Source organism: Camelus ferus, chromosome 10, assembly GCF_009834535.1.
Source record: "Camelus ferus isolate YT-003-E chromosome 10, BCGSAC_Cfer_1.0, whole genome shotgun sequence".
NCBI classification, from domain to species: Eukaryota; Metazoa; Chordata; class Mammalia; order Artiodactyla; family Camelidae; genus Camelus; species Camelus ferus.
The window spans coordinates 68,983,781-69,008,616 of record NC_045705.1 but is presented as its reverse complement, the minus strand read 5'-3'; the positions used below and the strand labels follow the sequence as shown (position 1 = coordinate 69,008,616).

Sequence of the window (24,836 nt, the reverse complement as noted above, 5' to 3'; positions counted from 1 at the left end):
ATTTAAACCCAGGCATTCTTGCTCTAGAATTTTACTGTTAAATATCTTAAGATAGATTCAAGAGCTCTCTCCCAGAGGTATCTGAAGGCTGACCAGGACCGAGACTGGACGTGCGGTCACAACCTGGTGGCCATGGAGTGGAGATGGTACGTTGACAAGGCTCATTTGGATCAGCTGTGTTTAAGAAATGCAGACATTTTATATAAAATCACGAGTTTCCTGCTTTTCCTTTGAAACTCAGAAGCACTGGCATCAGAAGGCTGGTGCTGAGGAGTGACCATTGCTCTGTCAAAGTTTGGGCATAACTTCTTCACTCAGCCACAGACCCCACCATGCCCTGTCGCCTGGGCTCCATGGCGTGGAGTCTGCCCCGCCTGCTTTGGAGCAAAGGGATGGAGCTGTGATGTTCAGGCATGGCGGGCGGCGGGGCAATGTGAAGGCTCACCCTGAGCCAGGGGCCGTCCTGAGGTCTCAGCTCAGAACCGGGCATCCGAGCAACGTGAAAACCCACCTTCTACTGGGCAGGGCCAAGGCAGGCAGGGAGCCGACGGCTCCTCCTCTGCAGCTCCTGAGCTCCTGCTGCCCGGCCTCCTCCCCCTAGCCGTGTGGACAGCAGCGGGTCCTGCTGGGGTCCCATCCCTTCCCTCTGAGGTTCCCAGGCACGGTTCTCCTGGCTGACGTGCTAACCACGTCACACAGACTTCCCGCGACGTCCAGCCGGTGTCAGCGCTGGGCGTGCTCGGGGAGCCTCCTTCCAGCCCACCCCCAGGCCCTCGGCGCAGGGACGACGCACTCCTTTGCACGGATGGGTAAACAGACACCCCAAGGAGTCAGGTGACTGGTTAACACATAACAGAAACCTGGATCCAGGACTTCTGAGCCCAAGATTGGCCGGGGTTAGGGGTGTGGCTTCCCACCCCCAGAAGGACAAGCCGTGTGCAGAACCCAGGGCTACTAAAGACGTGACACGATGGCCTTGACCCCAGCAGCCAGACAAGGGGGCCAAAGAGACAAGCCCACCCCCCCGGCACTCCTGAGCCCGGGGGCAGCACAGCACAGCGGCCCGGGAGTGAAGAGGGGGCCCAGGCCAGGACGGTTCGCGGGCGGTGAGGCTTCTTCCTTCCAACGTTTTTCTTCACCACGCAACGTTGGGAAGACACATCTGTAGACAGTAGCCCAGAAGTGGCAGGTGAGCGAAGGTCTCGGGATTGACCCTGGATCAAACCCAGGTGTAAGCTTGGGTGCAGGACTGCCCCCCGCACCCCGCCGGCCTCAGTCTCCACGTCTGCACAATGGGTTCAGCAGCAGCGCCCACTGTGGGGCGTCGGTGAGCCAGGGCACAGCGCAGCCTCAGGCGGGACCCCCGCGTGGTACCCAGCTCACCCGAGGCGCCTCCACTGGGTCTCGTGCAGAGGCTGATCACAGAGCAAAGCATACGGTTGGTTCCGTTTACACAAAGCGTCCACAGTATTTACAGATAAATCCACAGAACAGGAAGCAGGTTGGTTGTGGCCGGGGGTGAGGGCAGCACTGTTTCCTGGGCACCGGGTCTCCCCTAGGGGGAATGAAACTGTGACGCTGGCACAACGTGGCGAGTGTCCTAAACGCCACTGAGCTGTGCACTTAAAACAGTGACTTCACCTGATGTGAATTTCACCCGAACTTAAAAAAAAAAAGAGTCACCGAACAAGGGGTACAGACTCTGCTTCCGGGTTTAAGACCCTCTGCCATACGTGGGGGCCGCGGAGCACACGGGCTAGAGCCAAACACCCTTGTGCTTACGTGGGGGTGGGGGCAGCCTGTCCGCTTTCCTCTGGGGGTTCTCCGACGGGCCCGCGATATGCCGTAGCGGAACCCCCACCTCAGGGGCCCCGTGCCGACCTGCAATCTGCATTCAGAGCAAGCTCCGTGGGCGTCCCTGGTGCACACAGGCATCTGGACACACTGATCTGTCCACCGTTGGCCCTGTCCTTCCATCCATCTCTCACTCCATCAGAGTGGCTGGCCGTCCACCCTCCACCCCACCGCACACCTCTGTTCCTCCCGGGCCGCATCTCAGCCCGCCTCCCTTGGGCCCGGCTTGACCTGCCAAACTGTCTTTTCTCCAGGTTCGTAATTCTGGATGCCCCTCAGCTGGCTGCTGAACCCCCTTTTCTTAGCTCTCCTTCACTGAAGCACTGCTGCTGACACGAAGGCACAGCCTCGACGGAGGGCTCTGACCGACGCTGGGGCGCTTCTGCGGCCGCCCCGAGGACGGCCCCCTCTGCCCCGTCTCCACGGTGAGGCCCAAGCTCCTTACGGGAGGCGATCTTGCCTCCCTGGAACTCCCCTGCCTGGCAGTCCCGTGCCATGGGCCCCGGGGACAGACAGGGCTCACACTCCTTAAAACGTGACCCCCGAGAGCAGAGACCAGCTTCACTGACCTCTGCCTCCTGACAGTCAAACGCCTGCTCAGTGCACTCCTTCCTCTGGGAATGGAGGTTGGAGATGTGTGTCCGTGGGCTGCCAAGAGCCACACAGGAGAGTGAATGCGCCTGTGGGGCCCCAGGGGAGACGGGGTCCCCGCACAAAGGCCTCCAACCTGTCCTTTTCTCACTGACCCTCCTTATTTACCCGCCGAACAAGCATTCCCTCTTGAGCCGGCTGCTGGCCTCTTGATTCCAGCAGAGAATCAGCCTCTCGCTCCATCCCATCCAGCTGGGGTGACCCAGCCAGTGACCACCAACTCTGCTGGAGCCCCGGGCGCAGCCCCTGGCAGGGGAGGGGCTTCGATCGCATCCATCACCCCGTTAATGCTGGGGCTCTCTTTCTCCGGTCTTGCAGCCAGGCTCAAATCAAATAACCCTCTTTGTTCGGCATGGAACTGACAAGCTGTTAAAACCCCATTATTATGCCATAATTTCAGAAAATTGATCCTCCTGAACAGCTAAATGAGACTCTAAGTTGCTTTGCGTGACATCTTATTTGAGGCTTTGATATGTCATAAATCCCAGGCAGCGGGGGGCTCACCCAGAGCTCATGGCTCCAGGACGGGCGTGTCAGCCTTGGGACAAGCTGGACCCCACCGTGGAGGGGAAGCAAGATGAAAGCAGTGACCAAAGGCGACCCCCGGGGCAGTGACACGGCCCCCATTCTGCCAGGAATAGGCTTGGGGTCGCTGTCACTGTGTGAGCAGAAACGTTAACAGCTGAAGGACAGACTCAGAAAGGACAGGTGGAGAAGAAACACCAGTGGGAAAATGATCCTCTGGAGGGTAATGAACAAGTAATTGAACAAGGGATTAAAAAAAACCTCAGCGTTGGCAAGATCTCTGCTAATTACGCTTGACAGCGGGTGTGAAAGGGCCAGGGGACAGGGGGACATACCAGCAGGGGCGGCGTGACAACAGGCACGTCTCAGGCCCAGCAGGCCCCTTCCTGTTGCTTCTGTCTTGATTTAGAATAGCTTCCTTTTTCCTAAAGTAAGTGCTTCACAGGAGTGGTTTGGCTTTTTTGTTATTTTTTCCCCCCAAATGGAGTGTGTAGATGGAACTGCACTTGACAGACAGGAACCTTTGTCGTCCCTCCCGGGGAGGTGGAGCTGGAGGAGGCGGGGGCACACAGCAGGAGCACAGCTCTGCCCGTTTCCCTGCGTCCTGGGTGTGGGAGGGATGGAAACATCTGTTTTTCTTCCAAGGCCGGGGCTGCTGGTAAGGGCTGGCCAACCCCTTTGGGGGTATGTGTTCTGCACACAGTAGGTGCTCAGTAAAGAAGTGGCATGAGTGAGCTGGCTCTGTTGAGAGGATGCACAGAATCTAATGTTCCCTGCTTTGTGGGCGGGCTGAGCAGCATTACTGTCCGTTTGCCCCTACTGCCCACTCATGGTAACATCTCTGCTTCCCCAGAGGGGCACAGAAAGGGCTGGGGGATGCTTGGATGGAGAGGTGAGATCAGGGCTTGGACCTTGGAGGCTGGCAAGCCAGGGCACGAACCTGTCATGTTTATGATGAATCTGCCAGCTGTGTGATCTTGGGCAAGTTACTTAACCTCTCTGTGCTTCAGCGTCATCAGAGAACAGCAGGGTTTCTCTCCAGGGCTGTCGTGGGGATCAGTGAGAAAGCCTGTGCAGAACTCTGTGCAGGCTCTGGAGGGGAAGGGCGCGTATGTGTCTGGAGGCAGACAGGGAAGCTGTTTCAGGTGAGAGAATGATTCTGAGGTCATCCTGTCAGGAACAAGCCAAGCACGAGTTAAGCACGCACATCAGCTGGACGTGGTCAGGAGCCGGCAGAGGGAGGAGAGCCCAGTGATCAAGTATTTGGGGCTGTGGAACCAGGAGGCTGGGGTTCAAGTCTCACCTCTGCCTCTTATTAGCTAGTACAACCTTGGGAAAGTGGCCTCCATTTGTCCATCTGCCAAACGGGTTAGTGAAGCTATTTCCCTGCTACAGTTATAGGGAGGATTGATGAGTCACCACGCGTAAGACGCTTAGGACAGTGCCTGGCATGCAGCAGGGCTCGCTAACTGAAGCTCGTGTCCTTTACAGAAGGAGATGAAGTGATGTAATTCACAGAGGCCCCCAAGCGTGAGGTGAAAGGTGAGATCTGAGCTCCAGTCTCCCAGAGTCCAAGCTGTTTTCACATTTTCATCTATCTCCATAGGCCTCCTTCCCGTGCTGTGCCGCCCTCGGGAGAAACTGACCTCTCACCATCACCTGCCCGACGGGGAAGTGGGAGGGCTGAGCGTCTGTCACGGAGCTCACGTGGGCTCCAAGCGAAAGCCCTGCCACTGTCCGCAGTCGGAGCTGGGCCAGCCTCCCTCCATCACCTCCCCGGCTGCCTCTTAAGTCGCCGTCTCCAACGCAAAATGAGACAAGAAAACCTATGTGATGCAGCAGGCTGACTGCACCGGCTTCCGAGTCCTCCCAGTGAGAACAGAGTCCTTCATGGCCCTTGCTGGCCTCTGGGGTCCTCCTTCCTCCCCTTCCCACCTGCACCCGCAGTTTCCTTCCACAGGCCTGCACCCTCACCACAGGGCCTTTGCACATGCTGTTCACTCCTGAGCCAGCAGCAGCCCTCTCCGTTACTACACTTGGTCCCTCTGCCACAAATGCCCAGCACCCTGGCCCCCACAGCTCCGAACTCAGCTCCAGGGGCTCACACCTCTTCCAGGAAGCCCTTTCTGACTTCCCCCCTCCTGGGCTCCTGTGCCTTCCCTGTGCGCAGCTCCATCTCCTAGTAGAGGGGAGCCCCTGAAGACAAAGAATGGGGGTCTGGTGCCCAGGGTCTTCTCAGCACACGGGTGCCTAAATCCTGAATCCCCTGCCAGCAGAGACTGTACCACGGGGTCACAGAAGAGGAAACAGGCCTGTTTGCTAATCCAGAAACATCTGCAGAAATGCATCCAGCCATCATTTACAAGCCTCCCACGCCCCTCCCAAGCCTGAGTTGGGTACCAAGTGGGACCTGCATTTGGGAAGAATCCTGGAGAAGGAGTCATTTGCCTTGGACTCTGGGTGGCAGTGGAGTCCAGAGATTAAAGGCACAGGCTCTGGAATCATATGTTCACTCCTTGCCTTGGCCACTCAGGAGCTCAGTGATCCCAGGTGACTCACACTAACTCCCTCTGGGCCTTGGCTTCCTTATCTGTGAAATGGGCGCAGGGACCCTGCAGGGGTGCCGGAGGGACAATGAGAGATGGGTCTCAGGGCCTGGCCCAGGTCAGCTTTCCCAGCATCGTCAGGGAAGAAGGCGGAGGCCGTGATCCGCTCCCCACAACCCGTTCTAAAGCGGCTGCCCTTCCTGGGCCAACAAATCCTGGACCCAGGAAAGAGGTCCCGTTTCTGGGAGCAAAGTATCCTCTCAGCCTTTTCATATGGGCTCCTGGCCAGGTTAGGTAACTCGTGAGCACCTGTGACCCAGCACAGACCCAGGTGACCTGCAGACCGAATGTGGGGTTGTTTCCACCCACTGTTCCTCCTCTGTGCATCCCTGGCAAATAGCCCTGTGGATCATCTCAAGGAGAAGAAGGGAACCTGGGGACCCACCCAGCATCGCCTCTGCCCCCAAGACACAGGGTGGCGGTGCTCCGCTTACCCCAGAGGGCCATGAAGACAGAGAAGAAGACGGTGGCGGGGTTGTCGAAGAGGTGGCTGGCGCGGGCCGTGGCACAAGCCGAGCTCATCTTCCAGTAGCTGCAGGTCTTGTCGCACAGAGGACACATGGTGATGTTGTGTCTCTGGTCGCACATCTCCATGCTGGAAGAGAGGGAGCAGACCAGAGTCCCTGGGCCAGGTGGGCCGCTGGGGCGGGAGGAAGGGCTGGGGGTCCTCGCCATGGTGGGCGTGGGCCGGCGCCCAGCCAGCTGCAGCCAGGTCCACGTCCTTCCTCCCATCCAAGGCCAGCCTCCACGACTTGTGACCAGTGCCACCACGCAGGGCCCCCAGACCAATCTCCCACTTTGCTGTCACCTGCTTAAACTTAATGATTTCTGAGCGGGTCCCTGCATTTTTATTCTGCAAGCGACCTACACTTTCCGCGGGCGGCCCTGGGCATGGACCTGCCTAGACTTGCTGTGTGGCCGGAGAGGCCGCCTGAGTGTTCACCTCGGTGGCTGGGGGGGGCCCGGGCAGCAGGAGCCACAGCCGTACTGGAGCCACCTTTAGGAGGAGCCGAGGTCCCCACCCAGCCTCTGTCTGGTAACCAGATGCCACCTAGGCTTGTGTTAATAGAGAATTCTGACCAGGTCCTTACAGGACAGGGACCCTGGGACCTGAAAGAGGAACGGGGGGAAAGCACGAGAACGCACGGCCCTCCTGAGCCCACGCGCTGTATGCCCCGCGCCATGTGTCCCGCGCGGTGTGCCCCGCAACTGCTCAGGGCCGCTCCTGCCTCCCGTGGCCTCCAGGCAGCAGCTGAGAGCCGTTCGGGGTGTAGGCTTTCCTGAGACAGAGATCAGGGCTCAGTCCCCACTCTGCTGTGGGTGTGCGTGTGGTGTGTGTGTCTGTGTGGTATCTGTGTGTCTGTCTGTGGGGTACGTGTGTGTATGTGTGTATGTGTGTATCTGTGTGTGGTGTGTGTATATGTGTGTATACGTGTGTGGTTGTGTTTGTATGTGTGGTGTGTGTATGTGTGTGGTGTGTGTGTCTGCGTGTGAGTGCGGCTGGCGCAGGCACACCCTGGACTCGGCAGCCGGCCAGCTCTGAGTGTGAATCCCAGCTCTCCCCCTTGTGACCTGTGTGGCTCTGGGCAGGTTGCTCAAACTCCTGGGGCCTCAGTGTCCCCGTCTGGAGGATGGCGAGGCTGCGAATCGAGAGAACCCGTGTTCCTGGGTCGTCAGGAGGACTCCGTCAAGGCTGGTGCTAACAGTGAGCGCTGTTAATAGAGAGAGCCCTTGAGGACGGTGCTGGGACGCCTAAACCGCCCTGCTGTGCACGTTGTTGTGGGAATAACTGAATGCCAGGCAGCTACAGGGGTTTTTTAAAAGGCACAGGAGTCCAGCTCTTGTCCCTCGCTCCTGAGGGCCTCTCCTGAAAGGCAGAGGGCAGGACATCCCACCGTGCCTGACCCCGGCCCCTCTCAGGGAAGCAGTGGATGGAAGGCTCCCCCCACTGCACCATCGTCAATGTGCCATCTGGGTCCACAGAGACCCCCAGCCTGAGGGTGGGGGGCCCGGAGTCCTGAGGGTGGGCGGGGCCAGGGAGGGCCAGGGCCTGCATCTCTGCCTGCCTGTGAGCCCCACAGCTGCCCCAGCCCTCCTCCCTGCCAGCATAAACACCCCAGCCAGACAAAAAGCCTGTTTCTGCTGGTTTTAAACCCTCAGTCTCTCCCTTCACCACCTTCGGCCAAAATAAAGACAAGCGACGGGCGGGCCTGCTCTTTGGAGAGAATGGAGGGGCGGCACCAGAGGCGCAGGGGGCCTGCTATCCTACAAGCTTGGACGGCTCAGGTTCCAAAGGGAACACACACCTCCTGCTTTGTCCAAGGCACCAAGCGGGCAGAGGCCGAGGTCAGACAGGCCTCCAGAATCCCCAGTGAATCTGTCTGCATCCCTGGCTGTGTGATGGGAGGCGGCAGAGCTGGCCGGGTCCAGCCTGGGGGCGCCAGCTCCATCTCCTCTCCAGGAACAGGGAGAAGGCTGATGGAGAAGCCTCCAGGCTGCCTCGTGGGCCCGGGTGGTGGTGGTGGGGGGGGGCTCCCCACTTCTTTGGAGTCAAGTCTCCATCACTCTGGGCTGCTTTGGTAACTTATGTCATTAGCAAACAAAGGGACAAGTTTTCTCCTGCCTGTGCCCGAATAACCCTGGAGGGGACATTAGCCAGACTCCTTTAACGTTCTGGTGCAGGGTGGGCGGAATACTTTAGGTGTTATTCATGTATGAAAACCTCACTTGCATAAAAAGTTACCGGATGTGGCCTCTACGCAGCTGAGTTCTCTAAGGAGTCCGTTTCTCCACCAGGTAAAAGACTCCTTCACTGGCTTTTTACCAAGCAGAACTGGGTGAATTTTCCAAGCCACAGCTCTAGTTTAGAGATACAGGGCTGAGCTGTAAGAGGTAATGACACTGATGTCTCAGGACTGTCCCCGACTGACTGCCAGCTCCTGGGAGACAGGGCCAGCGGCGTCCACCTTTCTAACCAGCGGTCTGCCCATCGGCACAGTGTCCCTGACACAGGCTGGGCCTGAGGTCCTGAACCCATGACACAGTTACTTTGGGGTGAGTATTAGCAAGTCTGGGAAACTAGAGAAGACGGGAGATGGTGTCCCCAAGTGCCCACTGCTTGGGCCACGTTCTGGCTGCCACTTGGAGAGAGCAACACCACACAGGCTGGGCTGCTCCGGGGCGGCGGCCTCTTCCAAGCGCGCCCCATGCCTGCTTTACTGCGCGGGGAGCAGCAGCAGGAAACGTCACCCTTGCGTTCAGAGACGGGTCTGCTGCACCGGGCCAGCCTTTGTTAAGATGCTGGTGCTGCAAGGTTTCCCAAAGCCGCGGGGGTGGGGACGCTGCAGGGAGACGGAGCCTGGCCGGCTGAGCACGTGCCCCAAGGCCTCGGAACGGTCATCTGTCTCATTTCCTGACCTCCCCAGGAAGCAGTGAATTTTGTTGTCACATCATAACCGAGAACTAAATGGGTAAAAAAAAAAGCTTCAAAGAATGAAAAGGAGCTGGATATTTATTTTATGTCTTCCTCTCGACAATAAAACATCCCCCAGGGCGTCTGTGCCTGGAAAGGCTGCCCACGCTGTCAGACGGCTATTACACCCTCTGGACTGCGCCCCGTGTCCCGAAGGCGCCTGGCCAGGCATGTGACTTCCCGGGGGGCTGAGCCGGTGCCCGGGGGGCTGGGGTGAGGGGCCCAGGTCCCGGGGAGCTCTGCTTGTGTGTTCAGGGGGAGGGGGCGGCCCACCTACCTGGGGATGTTCTCATCGACGGTGGCCCATCCGTAGAGGAAAACGATGATCCCCACCACGGAGGCGGGGATGAGCATCTGGGTGTACACGCCCAGCCAGGCGAAGTACAGGCCGATCTTCTCCCCAAAATACTTCCTACACCGCAGGGCAAAGCCAAACAGACACACTTACTCTCAATCCACAACCCGTCCCCGCCCCAGTGAGGGGCAGCTCACACGGGAGCCCCAGGGGGACTCTGAGCCAGGCCACCAGGCCTTCCCTGCGTCCACCCCCTTTCTCCCCTGTGCTCCGAAGGTGGGAGCTCTTCCGCTGGGGACCCAGGCTGCTGGCAGGGTGCTGCCCAGAGGCTGTGGGCTCCATTTCCCAGCCTGTTCAGCCCGGAGGCACCAGGAGAACCAATAACTCCCGTATATTAAGCATCTCAAGCTCCTTGATGGGCTGAGCTCTGGTCTGCATGTCCCCACAGCACACACATTGTTTATCTGTCTGCCCCTTCCTGCCCCGGAACGCAGGTCCTCGATGGCCAGTTCTTACAAATTCCAAGGCAGTTCTTTTTTTCTCTCAATATAGCAAAGAAAGGAACCCCGCCAGTCGCCCAGCTGGGTCAAGCTGGAACGTGATTTTAGTGGGAGATGGTGAACACGACAGACAACAGCCCATCCTGCGGTGAATCTGAGTCAACTGCCCCACCGAAGGCTCGGCCGGGCTTTGGGTCCTGCCCATGCCGGAAGGCCTTGGCTCCTCGGCACGAGCTCTTCAAGCTCAAACAGGCTCCTGGGACTGCGCGCTCAGTGCGGTCGACGCATAGGGACATTTAACCGATTAGGTCTGCTCCTGGCGCCCCCTCTTACCTGACCAGATCGATGGGCTGGTACTTGTAGAAGACCCCGTAACTGGCCCACTCTTCGTACAGGAGCTGGGAGAGAGAAAGTGGTGAGGGGCTGGGGAAAATGTGACCTCCCAGCTCTCTCCCCGGAACACGGAGCTGCCGGGACGCCGCTGAACTGAGGTACTCAGCTCACAGCTCCGTCATGCATTCATTCAACAAACACGTGTAGAGAGTCAACCCTGTGCCAAGGACCGTGCTGGGCACTGGGCACTGAGGTGAGCAGAGCCGAATCCTGGCACTCCCCTTCTAGTTGGGGGGACAGACACGGAAAAACGGGTCAAAGCTTTCAGCTCTGGGTAGGGCCTTGAAGAACCCACAGGCGGGGGCGGGGTCCTCAGGCAAGAACAGGCCTATGTTCTTAGGTGATGGTGGGGCTGAGAAAGAAGCCTTGGGCATCACTGTGGAGCCCTCACCCTTCACAATTGGGTCTGGAGTTGGTCTGAAATGGCCACTACTCTCCTACCAGCACCATCCTGTTCCCTGGCCCAGAGGCTCTATCTCACTTTTTGCCTCTGAAATGGCTTATTTACCCCTAAAATTCTATTGGTTCTCTGAGCTCACTTCTGATTGGCTGTTTTCCTTCACTCCTGATTGGTTATTACTCTCACTCCTGACTGGTCCACTTCCCAACTTCTGATTGGTCCATTTGTAGTACTTCATTTGCATGGAGCTCACTCCTGATTGGTTATTTTCCTCACTCCTGATTGGTCTATTTCTACAAAGCTTGTTCCTAGTTGGTCAACTTTTGTTATACCTTATTTGCATATGATGTTGCAAAGAGTAAACTGGTAGCCTATAAAGGCCTGTGTAAAACTGCAAATAGGGTCCAGAACTTGAAGTGTTAACTCTTCTGGGCCCACTGGCATAATAAACTTGAGTTCTTCAACTCTCCGAGTGCTTGGTTTCTCGCCCAGATCCAGGTTGCTGTCACAACTGAGCTGTAATGCCAAGCTGTAACACACTTTTCCGCAACAATGAGACTGGGGTTTTGATCTGATAGGACCCGCGTCTCTATAAGAAGAGGAAGAGATACCAGGGCTTTCTTTTTTAACGTGCACACATGGGGGAAAGGCCATGTGAGAGCACAGTGAGAAGGCTGCCGTCTGCAAGCCAGGGAGAGAGCCCTCACCAGAACCCTACCCTGCCAGCGCCCTGACCGGGGACTTCCAGCCTCCAGAACCGTGAGAGACAAATGTCTCCTGTTTAAGCCCCTCAGTCTGGTATTTCATTACAGCAGCCTGAGCTGACACCTTCTCCCCCCCTGTCTTGGAAGATCAAGAGCTGACGGGATGGATCTCTGTGCACAAAGACATCTCCCATTAAGTCTCTGAAAATTTAAAAAGTGTAAGAGGCTCACTGGGAGGGGTCCAGCTTTCACAGATGAGGGAGTCAGGGGTCCGGAGAAAGGACCCTCCTGCAAACGCCTCCATTTCTTCTCCTTCTGCAGGGCTGAGAAACAGCACCCGGGAGAACACAAGCCAGCACACGTGCCTCCAACAGACGGGGAGGAAAACAACACAGAAAAGCCAGATGCATTCGTAATAAATGATCAGCGAACCTTGCTGTCAGAATCCTAGGTTTGGTCTGCTCTGAGTTTTGTAAGAGTAGCTTCCTTTAGACGTCCAGTCTTTCTGTAAGCGGCAGGGACAGGGTGTGTCCAGCAGGGTTCCAACAAGTTCGGAAAAGCTAACAGCAAGCCTGCCTGCTGGTGGGTGAGGCCTCGCAGCTTCTGGGTAAGGAACTGGGATGCGTGGGGCTTCCCCCCATCTCGGAGGAGAGAGGGGCCAGGAATTGGAGCTGTGTTGCTGTGCTGGGATGTTGGCTCTGCTGAGTCTGGATGGGGTGTGCTGGGCAGGCCTTCCCAGCTGAGTCCTGGGTGGGTGTCCTGGGCAGACCCTCCTGCCCTGAGCCCCGCCAGGCATCCGGGCAGACGCTATCCCCTCTGAGCCCCATGGCCTCCTTTACCCTGAAGGAGGCTGTCCTTCCTCCCAGGTCACTGAGTGGGGCCAGGTGGGCTCACGCCCGTTAGAGCCCTCTGTGAAGGTGGAGCACTGAGGGTCGTTGTGTGCTATCTGTCTGAGGATGCGGAAAATGAGGAAAAGCCTACGGTTTCCCCCTGTAAAGGGAGAGGCCTGAGCCGGCAAACCCTGCTGAGCTCACCCGGCACCCAGCACGAGCGAAGCAGCCCCCACCGACCCAGGCAGCTCCCCACCCTCGGCTGAAATCCAGTTGCCGATTTACACCATAGGGAGTCAGAGGGGGAGGGCGGGGAGGGGGAGACGGGCGAGGAGAGAGACCCTGGATGGGGAGAGGCCACGAAGCCTGCGGGGGGGAGGGGAGGCACCAGGGCAGAAGAGCCACGGGAAGACCCTCTCGAAAGCTCGGCCTTGTCACACTGCTCACCCTGTTCCCGGGCAGTGGGACTGGCTGTCGCAGTTCGGCCACCATCCACCAACAGATGTGACTGACGGGGAACACCCAGCTCTCTGCATGAGCTACCCTACACCTCAAGGGGCTTTTCTTCCTGCCATGAGGAAAACGTCCATCACCCTGTAGCTGTTGGGGGCAGGAGATGAAACTTAAGATTTCCTTGCAGTGGTTGGCAGGTCGCCGGGGGGCCCCTCAGCCTGCGAGCAGATGAGGGGAGCCGGGGGCCCTGGGGCTGTAGCCAGTCACTGCGCACCTGGGGTGATCTCCTTACTCCCTGGGGGGAGGGGCGCTTGGCCCCAAGGCCCCTGAGGGTCTGTGGCCCAAAGACCAGGCCGATAGTCAGGGCACAGCCTCCGCCCTCGCCTGCCTCTGCTTGGACATTCCTATTTGTGACCCTGCTCTGCCTGTGGCCTGGAGGCCGAAGGGCCAGAAAGGGGTCACCGAAGCCCACGGAGGGAGCATTTTTAGGTGGAGGAAGGGCTCTGGGTAGTGGCAGAGGGGCGCAGAGAGACGAAGCGGGCCGGACTCTGGGGCCAGGGCCGGGGCGGGGCAGGCTTGCCGACGGGACGGGGGAGTTCTGCACATCACGGGGTCTCAGACGGATGCCAGCTGTTCCACCAAAAATAACCAAATATGTATTTTTGTGCTAAATCAGATAGCATCTTCAGCTGGATTCCCGGGCGGGCGAGTTGTATCAAGTACTGAAGGTTTAAAAACACATACGGGGGGCTGGAGGGGGGTGGGGATGAAGAACATTCCACACACAGCTTCCCGGCCCCTGCGACCTGGGACAAGGCCACCACCGTGAGGTTTTCGGGGAATCACCCCCCACCGCCCCACCTCGGCAGCAAGAGGCAGGACAAGGGGGGCTGAAACGAATGCAGGGCCGGAGGGGGGCAGCTCCCCAAGGGGACGGAGGTCTGTGCCTGAGGAACCGGGAGGGGCTGGGGCAGGGGTGGGAAGGAGGCTGGCATCCGGGTGTGGGCACGTGAGGGAAGGAGGAGAAACGGCTGTGGGGGGGGGGGGAGCTGTGGGGTGGGTGTGGGAGCGCCGGAGAGCCTGGGCGGGAGGAATTAGGGACAGCCCCTAAAGAATAAGGGATCACTCAGTGTTTCCCAAAGTGTGTTCCACGGAACTTCAGCTCTACAACCCTTTTCACTGAAGAGGGTTCCAGGTCAAGTAGGCTTGAGAAACACTGGCTTGGCCCTGTGCTGCTGGGGGCTGTGGCGCCCCGGGCGGCTGGCCCAGCTTCTCCCAAACTTGTTTCCCCGGAGGCTGGGCAGGGTTAGGCCAAGTGTCAGTAAAGAGCCCTGGAGGTCCTGACAGATCCGGTGAGACACAGGTTTCAACCTAGCCACGTAGGGCTGCGGAAGGACAGAGGGAAAGGGCAGGCTGGTGGGGGCATGTCCCCTCCCCCCACGTGATCTGACCTCCTGAAAGGATGCTTTGGAGAGTCTGAGAGGACAGTGCAACGAAGCGAGTTCACCACCTGTCTCCCTCGGACGTGGGGCCGCAGCACCGTGACCGTAAGCCCAGCCCCGCTCACGCTGGCCCTGAGGCCCCCAGACCCCAGGAGCGGCTTCCTGGCTCTGCAGCACTCACCCTCCTGTCGTTGAACTCCACGCTGTCCCCGTCATAGTCACCCTGTCCAGAGAGGGAGGAGAGAGTCTTACATTTTTTGAACAGTTCAGATCCGAAGCCTTTCCAGACACAAACTCCAGCAGCCCTGACTGATGCAGTTAAGCTCACCCCAGGACAGGACTTCACCCAGAGCGGACAGTCGCCCAGGCCCTGGGGCCGCCTGGGATAAAAAGCGCCCTGTGAGACCTCAGGCTGCCCCGCCAGCCCCTCATCCCCAGGAAAGACCGAGGCGCCTTCCCCACGTCGCAGAGACAGCACCCAGGAAGGGAACACGGCTAGCTCCTTGGAATTGACATCACAGAGGAACGGGGGCCGTGGGGGTGGAGGAACCGCATCAATAGGACAAACACACCCCCCCCGCCGGGACGGTCCGGCATCTCGTCCCAGGGCCCCGTCCAGGCAGTGCCCCCCACTCTCCAACGTCGCAGGAGGGGTGATGAGTCAGACGGTCACTGTACGTGAAGGTCAGTGAGCAGTACTCTAGCTTTACAGATGGGAACACTGAGGCTCGGAGGAGCAAACTAACTTTCCTGGGATAGACAGGGAAATCCTGTCAGACCTGGGACGTGGATCCTGGTCTCCAAATCCAATGGACAAGAAGGAGGGTCCAAAAGCTGAAAGTGAGCCAGGATTCCAGCAGGTGACACCGCCGACCGAGGAGGAGCCGTGAGACAGAGGGTCTGGGAGGCCCCCGCCTGGCCGGCCTGGCCTGGCCAACCGGTCCTGGGGCTGCTGGGCAGATAAAGGCTCTGAGGGATCCAGGAGGTCTGCCTGGTGCCTGCTCCACTCACCAGCTCCTTCTCTGACCCCCGTGGCACCACCAGCCCCCTCCAGGCGGGAGAACTTGACCACCAGGAGAGCAACTGATGCTGTGGTCTATGAGGGAAGATGCCCTGGGAGCCGTTTACCCAGTTCCCCCGTCTTCAGGGGCCCTCCCTGCCCAACCCGACCTTTTTGGACTTCCCGGTGTTTTCACTCCTGGCTGAGACAGCCACACGATTCCAGCAGCACCTCATTTCCCCGGAGGTCAGTTAGCCGGTGACCTCGACGGGGGTAGGTGCCAACCAGGAAGGAAGCCAAAAAGCCGTCCAGCAGCGGCTAAAACGCCAAGTCCTTCTCCTGAGCTGAATGCTAGCTCCAGGAGCAAAAACCTCTTCCTCTACATGCAGTCCCGACAGGTTGTGTCTGGCTGGCAAGGGCACCAGCGCCTGGCCTGACGGACACTCTCGCTGAATGAATGAATGAGTGAGTGAGTGAGTGAACGCAGTAACCAAGGCACCGGCGCGGGTGGGAAGCTATGGGCCACGCGCTGAAGGCCGTCAGATGCTCAGTGGTCCCAGGCGGATGGAGGGAACTACACACACACGGGGGGAGAGCCCACCCCCCACCAGGGGCTGAGGTGCAGCCTCGCTGTGGCTGGCGTCCTCTGTTTAAGAGCATGGGGTGCACGTGTCTCAATTCAGGATTTATCTCCCCAAATATTTGAACTTCAGCTTTGGTACTTAACGGGGTGTCATGTCCGTCAGTTGTGTGGAAAATCCACGGATGTAAAATCTACTATTTCCTCAACATGACTGAAGTCCGTAATCCAGCTGAAAGAACCCTCGAAGCAGAGCCAGAGGACTTGGGCTCCATTCCTCGGCTGTGTGCTCCTGGGTAAGCTGCTTAAGCAACTGCAGCCTCAGTCTCCCCATCTGCAAAGTGGGAACAGACCCCACAGGGCAGGCTTCCCTACTGCTGTGTAAGGGACAAAGATGACGGTGCAACAGAGGATCAAGCAGCCTACTGTCAACCAGGGCTGGCTTCTGGCCCCAGCTCCTCCACAGGGGCTGTGTGACCTTGGGCAAGTCACTGAACCTCTCTGAGCCTCCATGTTTGCATCGGATTAAATGAGACAAAGCTCCTATGAAACATGGTTCTTTGCATGCAGTAGGTGCTCAGAAATGTTGATTTCTCCTCTTTCCCTTTTAAGACTTAAAAGGCTGACTCAGACAGGCAGGGAGGCCCCGAAACATTCCGCCTTCTGTCTCTGACATCTTGGCAGGGGTTACTGGCTCCAAGGCCAAGCAGGGCTGTGTTCCCGGCGCCAGTGGGGCTGAACAACTGAGCAGACCTGAGCAGGGTAGATGAGCGAGGCCCCTTCCGGGGAGGAGCCAGGAGCGCTGGCTGGGACCTTCAGGGCCTGAGCCCTGCCCTTGAAACATTCCTCAAGCCACGGCAACTTCGGGTCAATCGCCAAGGCAACTTGACTCAGTCCTACCCAAATCGACACCGCATTTATACTAGGTGCTGAGTGTGGGGGTTTTCATGAGATACAGGCCCAAGGAAGGGCATCCAAACAGTGCTGCCTTTGTGGGACAGGGAGCATGGAGCCCAGAGAGAAAGAACTCTACTGTGCTGGGGGAAGGGGAGAAGAAAGGTTCCATGCAGAGGAGGCAGGAAGAGCATGGCAGGCAGAAGGAACAGCATGAACGGAGGCATGGAGGCAAGAAAGTGGGATCAGTTGACCCCAGATCCCTGCGGTGAGGGGGAGGCCCTGATCCCTACAGTGAGTGATGAGGGTTCGACAGCAGGTCGGCTGAACATCTTCCCTCCCACTCAACAGCCTGGGGAGATGACCATGTGCTGTGCTGGTCCCCTCCGTTTGTCCAATCTAGTGTCTCCCCAAAAGCCCTTCTGTTTTTGTAACCCCTCCAAAACCCACTGCAGCCCTGGCAACTGGCAGCGTGAGTATTATTCCTGACTTGCAGATGGGGATACTGAAGTTCAGAGAGGGCAGGGGCTGTCTCCTCCACTCAAGGCCACAGAGGAGTGAGTGGCCAGGACTAGAATCTGGGTCCCGTGACCCCCAGGCCTGCCCTCTCTCGCTCCTAGTCTTTGCAGTAACACACATTTGGAAAGTTCCAGAGATCCTCCATCCGGGGTTCCCACACTGCTCAGGCCCCGTGGCCCATCCCCAGTGCCCTGCTGAACTCTCGTCCCTGTTTCCATAGAGACAAGAAGAGAATCCTCTCTCACTCCATCCTGAGCCAAGACAACGCAGCCGTGGTCACAGGCTGTATTTGTCAGGGGGATGCCAGTGGGATTTGGAGATTCAGCTCAGGAAGCTGGCCACTTGCTCTGCAGAAGCAGATGCACAGAGAGCGCTGGTCATTCCGCCAGAGCCCGAGCAGGACAGGGTGGGGGAGATGGAGCCAGGGGAAGCATCTTGTGGACCGGCTGGCTGTGAGGTCCAGATACGGATGGGGCAGAGTTTCTGCCACAGATGCCCCCGCCTTGGTGGAATGGCTCTGCGAGCAAAGACGGCTGTGTGTGTGACTCTGGTCCCCACCTGGGGAAAGCGGGAAGGGCTGTGCATGGCTGACATTTACGGGAGAGCCAAAGCAGAAAGCCCAGACTGCAGGAGAAAGAGGGCTCCCTTGGGGACGAGGCCCTGGGGATTTGGGGAATCAAATGACGCAGAGATGAGCCGTGCCTGTCAAGGTTACTTACATCGTGCAAGGGGTAGGCGGCCGAGTAAACGCCGTTGGCCAGCAGGCTCGTGATGCCTTGAAAATAAAGGTAGAGACAAGGGGTTACGGCCCAGGCATGCCTCCCACGGCTCAGGTTCGACCAGAGCGGCCCCAGGACCGTCTGGATCACCGAGAATTTGTTTTCAAAGCGAGCCACGCCTGGCTGCACAGAGCCCAGCCACCTTTCTGGGGTTTCCTCCCGGGGTTTGACTAGGCGATGGTGAAAACATGCTGTATGGGCAGAATTAGGAAGACACAGAGGAAACCCCAAGAGGAAATCACGTCTGGGAGGAAGAAGGCACCCCCAAACCTGCAATTCACCAGCGACCCCCGCCTGCGAGATCAGGAAGGTGGATTGTCAGTGGTTAGGAAAAGCTGAATCATGAGAAAAAAATATGGATGGGGAAATTGATGGTGTCAGAAACACACATACAATTTGGAATTAGATTTTAGGTTGATTGGAAAAGCCAAAGAGGAGGCCTGCGGGCCCTGCGTGGCAGGGCAGAGGCACTTACCGTATTTACCACATTTTCGCCTTTTATTTAAAAGGGCAGAGTCCTTCTTTCTTCCCTCTCCTTGCCCTGTTTATACATCCAGCTATTAGTTACATGAAAAAGGGCCTGGAAGAATCAAAGCTGCATTTGGGGGGGAAACGCGCTCACTCACGCCGTCCTGGTGAGCTTCTGGTGGGCGCTGGAATGATGGCCTGGCCCTCGTTTGCCACCCGAGGCCCCGCACTGGGAGCGTTAGAAAAATAACCATTTCTGCACGTCTTGAGAGTCCAGAGGTGCGGACTCGGGCGCCCAGCTCCAGGAGACAGTGCCGTGAGGGGGAAGGCGGAGCCCAGCCAAGCATGGGGCCGGGGGTTCCTGGAGATCTGATCTTGCCCTGCACACATCCATGGGGGCCCAGGAGTTTCCATGAACCCCTTTGCTGGTCACAGGACCCTCTGTCTGGCTGAACAAGCTTTCTAGGTGGTAAGCGGGTCACATTTTTCAGTGGCCTGGCCGCCACTCTTTACTACTCTGCTGTGACATAGGTGTGAAAGTCACTTCCTGAAATCCACTTAAAAATAAACCATTTCCTCAGCTACTGATCTGGGATGGTCAGGGCACCTGAGGGACGCTTAGAAATCCAAACTGAGCCAGAGCAAGGTGGGAGCATGTGGCCAAAGCCACATGAGTGAAAAGTTCAGCTGTGATTAAAAAAATGAATGAGGGGCCTGATTCAGGTTCCTTGGCTCCTCATTGTCCCCAGAACGCTCACAAGGCTGTGCTGTCACAGGGCCTTTGCACAAGCTGCACTCTCCGTCTGGAAGGCTCACCCTTCAAATGTCATCTCATCAGAAAGACCTCTGTTCACTGGTTCCAAATCCTCTTGTCACCCCCCATTCCCCCTCAACCGGCAAGATTACATTCTGGTTTACCTGGTTATCTATGATCTGTTTACCTCTTCCACGATATAAACTCCCTGAGGGTAGGGACCTACCTGGGACAGAGGCTGGTGGGTGATAGAACCCATCCACAAATTTGGAGGTCACGAGGGCTTTCAGACAAGGCGCCAATATGAAATGAGGTGCGGAGAGGGCCCTTCCATCTACCTGTCTGTCACCAGCCCTGGGAACCAGCCCTGCCAGGGAACGGGCCAGAGGACCCAGAGACACCCACTCCCAGGATAACCTGGAGTGGGGATCAGCACTAACTTTCACAGCCACCACACAAGCCTCCACCAGAAAGGACCCTACGGGGACCCTAAAGGACGACTGAGGTCTGAGATGAGCGCTGGGACTAGAACCAGCTTCTCCCACCTCTGGTGGCCTGAGTCACCCTAGAGGCTCTTGATTTCAGAGGCTGGGCTCTGGGGACAGTTTTCCTGGCCACCTCTCGACTCCTGAATGCTGCACCTCCTCACTGACTTAGGACACGGGCTCAGAGATTCCAGGCCCAGAAGGGTGTCCCTGCGACTGACCATTGGCCGCACTGGGCCGGAAACGTGCAGGCCGCCTGACCCTGGACGGTCCATCCCCCCCCCCCCCCGCCCCCGCCCCCGCATCCCGGGCCTGCCCCAGGCTTCAGCTGCTAGCATCTTACTCCTCCTCCTGCTCTTTGCTCCCTTCCTGCAGCCTCTTCCCTCCACAGGAAGCCAGGAGGCAGGGAGCCTCTCCTGATGCAAAGACTCTGGCTCTTACCAGACCCTCCTTGGGCCCCTGGAACCACAGCCTCGAAACTTAAGATGCTTCTACAGCATGAAGGACTGTTGCTGGCTCTCAGCAGAGCCAAAAACAGCTCAGGAAGAGGCGGGCAAAGGCTGAGGACAGGCATTCCTTTGCTCTGAAATGCTCTGCTTTAGCAAACTCAGCCTGTGACTGTGGGCAAGGGACCTGTGTTGGTGGTGGGGGGTTTCTGTTCCTGATTTAATTGGGAAGGTTTTGCACTTGTGGTTGAGGTGTTCTGTAAACCGGTACCTAAGGAGCCCAGTGGGGATGGTTTTGCGGCAGGTTCTGGATCAGGGCAAGTGTCATCGGGTATGTGTCAAAGGGCACACACGGTGGGGTGCCCCTTTCAGCCAGACTGCAGCCCGAGCAGGGCGCCTTCTAGGCTGCTTGCAAGTCTGGCTGGCGAGTCTGGTTGCTGCGTCAGGCCGTCGCCCCTGGCTGGAATCCTAACTTCCTCCCCTGGACTATGAGGGTCAAGAGAGACTGAAGACATCTCGGTCTCCCCTCTAGTTTCCAGCAGCCAGAATTTACTGCCTCTGCTGTGAGAGGCTCCTCAGGCCATCAAAGATGCCTCGAGCCAGAGAGGAGGATGCTCTGGTGCTTAAAAGTGCCATAAAACAGCCCCACGGTCCTGGAACGGCTCTCCTGCCTGAAACTGAAACTGTTACACAGGCTTAAATCAAAACCCTCTAAAAAAAAAAAAACCCAGCCTGGCTGCCCACCTCCCACGGAGATGACGCGTGCCTTACCCATGCTGTACTTGGCTTTGGTACATGTTGTCCTCTTCAGGATTTCATAGACCTGTTGTGGAGACATGAGGGGCGGCCGTCACTCCAGGCAGCTGGTGGGCTGGCCAACATGGACACGGGTCACCGGGAAGGGAGGTGGTGGCGGCCAGCAGTGCCAGCCTCCCACCAGCTCCCGAAGACAGAGTTGGGCAAGGAGGTCGCCCCAAGGGCCCATTTTTACTTCCCTCCATGAAGCATCCCCCACACTGTGCAGATGCTCAGGGGACGGGTGTCCCGGGCACCCCAGTGGAAGGTTGTCATCCCTTTGGGCTGAGATGTGAGTTGGAATTCAAAGGTATGAGGACCCAGCCAATAGGGCCAATCCCAGGTGTGGTTCTGAATGTTCCAGAAACCTGTGCCCACTTTACTAACAAAATATTTCACTTTGTTCCCTTGGAGCCCTGCCTTGGGGGTCTGCCTGCCTGAGTCTCATTCCTTGTAGCTGTGTGGTCTTGAAACTACCTTGCCACCCCTGCCTCAGTTTCCCCACCTGCAAAATGGGATGAAAAGAATTGGCATGCGGGTTGGAGAGCTCCAGTCACCCCCTGACCCCGGAAGGTTCCAAGTTCCCACCCTGCGGTGCCCCATCCAACCTTCTCCCTTCATCTCCGCCTGCCCAGCCCTGCCCCAGCCACCCGGCCTCCAGACTGCCCCTCTCACTCAGCGACCCTCTCCTGAGGCCACAGGGCCTTTGCCCCGGCTGTTCCTTCTGCCCAAAGTGCTTATCTCTCTAGAGCTAAATGGCTGCGGGGCCCCTTTAACAAACCGTCACCGAGCAGCCACTGCCCCCGTCACTCTGCCCTCTGATTCTGCTCTCCCGTCCCGGGTGCCCTCCACACCTGCCACAGTATAGAAGTGCCTGTTGCCTTTCCCCTCCCGCCAGTCCTGGGCATACACCAGGAGCTTGGTTACTGACCGATGATGAATGAATAAATCACCCAGTCAGTTGGGTCCTGCCCCAGCATCCCCTGAATCTAATCGGTGGCCCTGTCCTGACCTTGATGCTTCTCCCATAACCACCTCCTCCCTGCTACCTGTGGCCACAGCCCTCATTTACAGCCACCACTATGACCACATCCACCCAGCACGTGCCCTCTCACAGCCAGCCACTGGCAGTGATTTTTCTAGGACCTTGCCCTGCAACCATCTATGGCTCCCTAGTGCATACAGGCTGATGGGCTAGTCCTATGATCAGCACCTTAGGCCCTTTTCTGTTGTTTCCTGCTGATCCTGGCTCTTATCTGCTTGCACACTAGGCCGCCCCGATGCCAGGAGCCCAGGGAAGAGGTAGGAGGGGCTATCATCATCTCTTTGTCCAGAACAGCGCTGGGTCCCCAAGACTAACGAAGGACAAAGTTTCGAGTCACCAAAGAGTTTCTCTGGAGCATTGGTGGTTTACAAACTGACCTTCAAGTCCCTAGGAGAGACTGCTCCCCCACCCCAGAGGTAAATGGAGTCATGCACTGTTTAGCTGACACTTCACTGGTCCTGCAGAATCGCTTTCTGTGACTTGGGGATCACGGACTAAGCTCAATTATAAAGCGGAGCCCAGAGCCTCCGTCCGCATCTGCCGCCCCGACCTCGGGCCACCTCCCTGACAGCAAGAGGGCGTTTATGACTTTGCACCCTGCCCTGTGCTTCAGAGAGAGCCTTGGAGGTCCCAGAGAGCGTAAAACTGGGGCACACTTACTCACTGAAACAAGGCACGTGCCTCAGTTTCCTCAGCCGGCCATGCTGATTCTCTCCCATCCCAAAATGACACAGAAAAGGTAAGACCACTCAGGTTAAACTGCGTCTGGCTCTCCCAAGCAGCTGGTGTCCACGAGGGAGAAGCTCCCTCCTCTGCACACGTGCCAGCCCTGAGCTTCACTGGCCACTGATGTTTTCTGCATACACGAGTTTCTTACTGTTTATGATAATGAGATTTAACTGCTAATTGAATTGGCAACACGGTCAATAATTAAAAACCACAGCAGAGACTGTGCTCCTGGCACTGCGTCCGGGTTACCCTCGCGGGGGGGTGGTGCACGGCTGCCCTTTGAGCAGGAAGCCACCTCGTCCCATTTGGGAGTCACTAGGCTGGGAGGGGTCAGGACCTGGATCTACCACCTGTCCTGGCAAAGGCCTGAGCCCCCCACACCAATTGGCCGGCACCACTGTCCCCTGCCTGGCCGCCTGCCAGTCTTGAGACATGGCCGCGAGGGGCAGTTATCTGCTCAAGGTTAAGGGGCCGCCTCCTCCCCGTCTGGACCCTCTCCTCGCCAGGCTGGGCCTTCTGGGGGAGAGAGGAGCAGCCACTTGGCTTCGAGGTTAATTCTTGTTTAAACAGACGTTGGGTCCTGAGCTATGCACGGCCCAGCTTTTTGGCTGGCGGACAAGTTGGCAGCTGATGGATAAACATTAAACCAACACCAGGAGAGGGCAGGGTGGCCTGGTCAGATTTCAAACCTCGGTTTGCTCATCTGGCAAAGCCCCAGAAATCTACCCCAACCCTCATGCATTTGCCTCCACTGCTCCTCGCTCCTGCCAGGCCTGCCTGCTTGGAAACCTCCAGACAGATAGGAACGGACAAATTTCACTGAGGGCCAGCAGCAAGGAGGCTGGACAGATGTGCTGGGAACTTCAAAGATGTCAGAACGTGTGGAAATAACCTGACGGGTCTGGAATCCCTCTGCCTCATCCCTGCTGCTCCACCCGGGCTGTCCCCAGGGCTCTCACAGCCTGCTGGTGTTATTATCCTAATTATTTCGGTCACAGACAATTAGAGCCCCTTTCACCCAGAGGAGTTTGGCTGAAATGAAATTATCATCCGTTTCCCCGGGGCCACATTTGCTGCTGAGCAATCGATTCCCACGAGCGAGCAATACTTACGATTGTGCTCCGGGTTTTGCTGTCGAAAAAGGAATCCTTGTCAGACAGGTCAAATCTGTTGAAATATTGGGAAGAAAAAAAAAGACACAGCTCACTGGAGTCTGCTCTCCCTGCTTCCAAGGCCCTGGGAAACCGCACCTCACGCACCAGCAGTGACTGCGAAACTGGCAAAGCCCGGTCCGCACCCCAAGTGTGACCTGACTCTGGCAGCATGTGGAACAGTCTTTTTCGTCCCCCTCACCACTTGGGGTGGCTAGGAGACCCACACTGGTGGGCAGTGACCCCAGCAGCAAGTGTGGTCAGACCTCCCTCCCCAAGGATCCCGTTCCTTCTGATGACACCCCTAGCTGGCAGATTTTAGTCTCTGCTTTAGCACCGCCAGGGAGACTCTACCATCAGACGCTTCCAATATTTAAGACAGTCTCCTTATAATTTCCAAATGGTTTCCATCCTCACGTCTTGGGTGACACAGAGATTTCCTAAGGCTTCCTGGGGGCAGAGGGATGTCTCTGGAATACATTACCCACTCCCCAAGACCATCAGGGTAGAGCTGGGGAGGGCGACAAGGGGTGGGGGTGGCCCAGAGCCTGGAGGTGAGCCAGGCCAAGACAGGGTTCTTGGGGATGCTGAGGGAGTCAGCCAAGGCAGAGCCAAGGGAGGCCAAGGGAGGCCAGAGCTCTGGGGGTGGGGGAAGGGGGGCACTGCCCTCCAATGCCGGAGGAGCCCCTGACCTGGAGCTGGTGGGAGGGGCTGGGCTGGGGCCACTTCCTCCTCTCTTATTTCGTATCCCAGTCGGATCAGGAAACACAGCTAGTAAAGAAAGTGGCCCCTGCCCTGTGACTAACACACTGGCCAGGGCAGAAGCCCCAGTCTGAGCCGAGGCACAGTTTTTCATGTCCCATGAGATCGAGGGTGTCCAGGAGCCCTCCCACCCCTCAGAGCTCGTCATCCAAGTCCCACAGGGCTCCCAGAGCCCAAGCTTTCTTTTTCCACCCAGCCCCATAAAAAGACCAGCAGGACCCCCAAGCAGGGCCACTACTCTCCTACCAGCACCATCCAGTTCCCTGGCCCAGAGGCTCTCTCTCACTTTTTGCCTCTGAAATGG

At 57.7% G+C, this 24,836-nt stretch overlaps 1 protein-coding gene and 1 long non-coding RNA gene across 2 annotated transcripts in view; one reads left to right on the top strand and one right to left on the bottom strand.

Moving 5' to 3' along the window:
- ANO1 (anoctamin 1) overlaps positions 1-24,836 on the bottom strand; it is a 79,969-nt gene that overhangs the window by 31,770 nt on the left and 23,363 nt on the right. The window contains 8 exon segments of the mRNA XM_032490077.1: positions 6,071-6,231; positions 9,386-9,520; positions 10,237-10,301; positions 14,307-14,348; positions 17,838-17,893; positions 18,373-18,438; positions 20,822-20,873; positions 23,732-23,786. Coding sequence (XP_032345968.1) covers positions 6,071-6,231; positions 9,386-9,520; positions 10,237-10,301; positions 14,307-14,348; positions 17,838-17,893; positions 18,373-18,438; positions 20,822-20,873; positions 23,732-23,786 — 632 coding nt within the window.
- LOC116666540 lies at positions 78-5,531 on the top strand. The gene is made up of 3 exons (XR_004323470.1): positions 78-1,189; positions 2,109-2,279; positions 4,637-5,531. It is a non-coding gene; the product is annotated as an uncharacterized LOC116666540 (long non-coding RNA).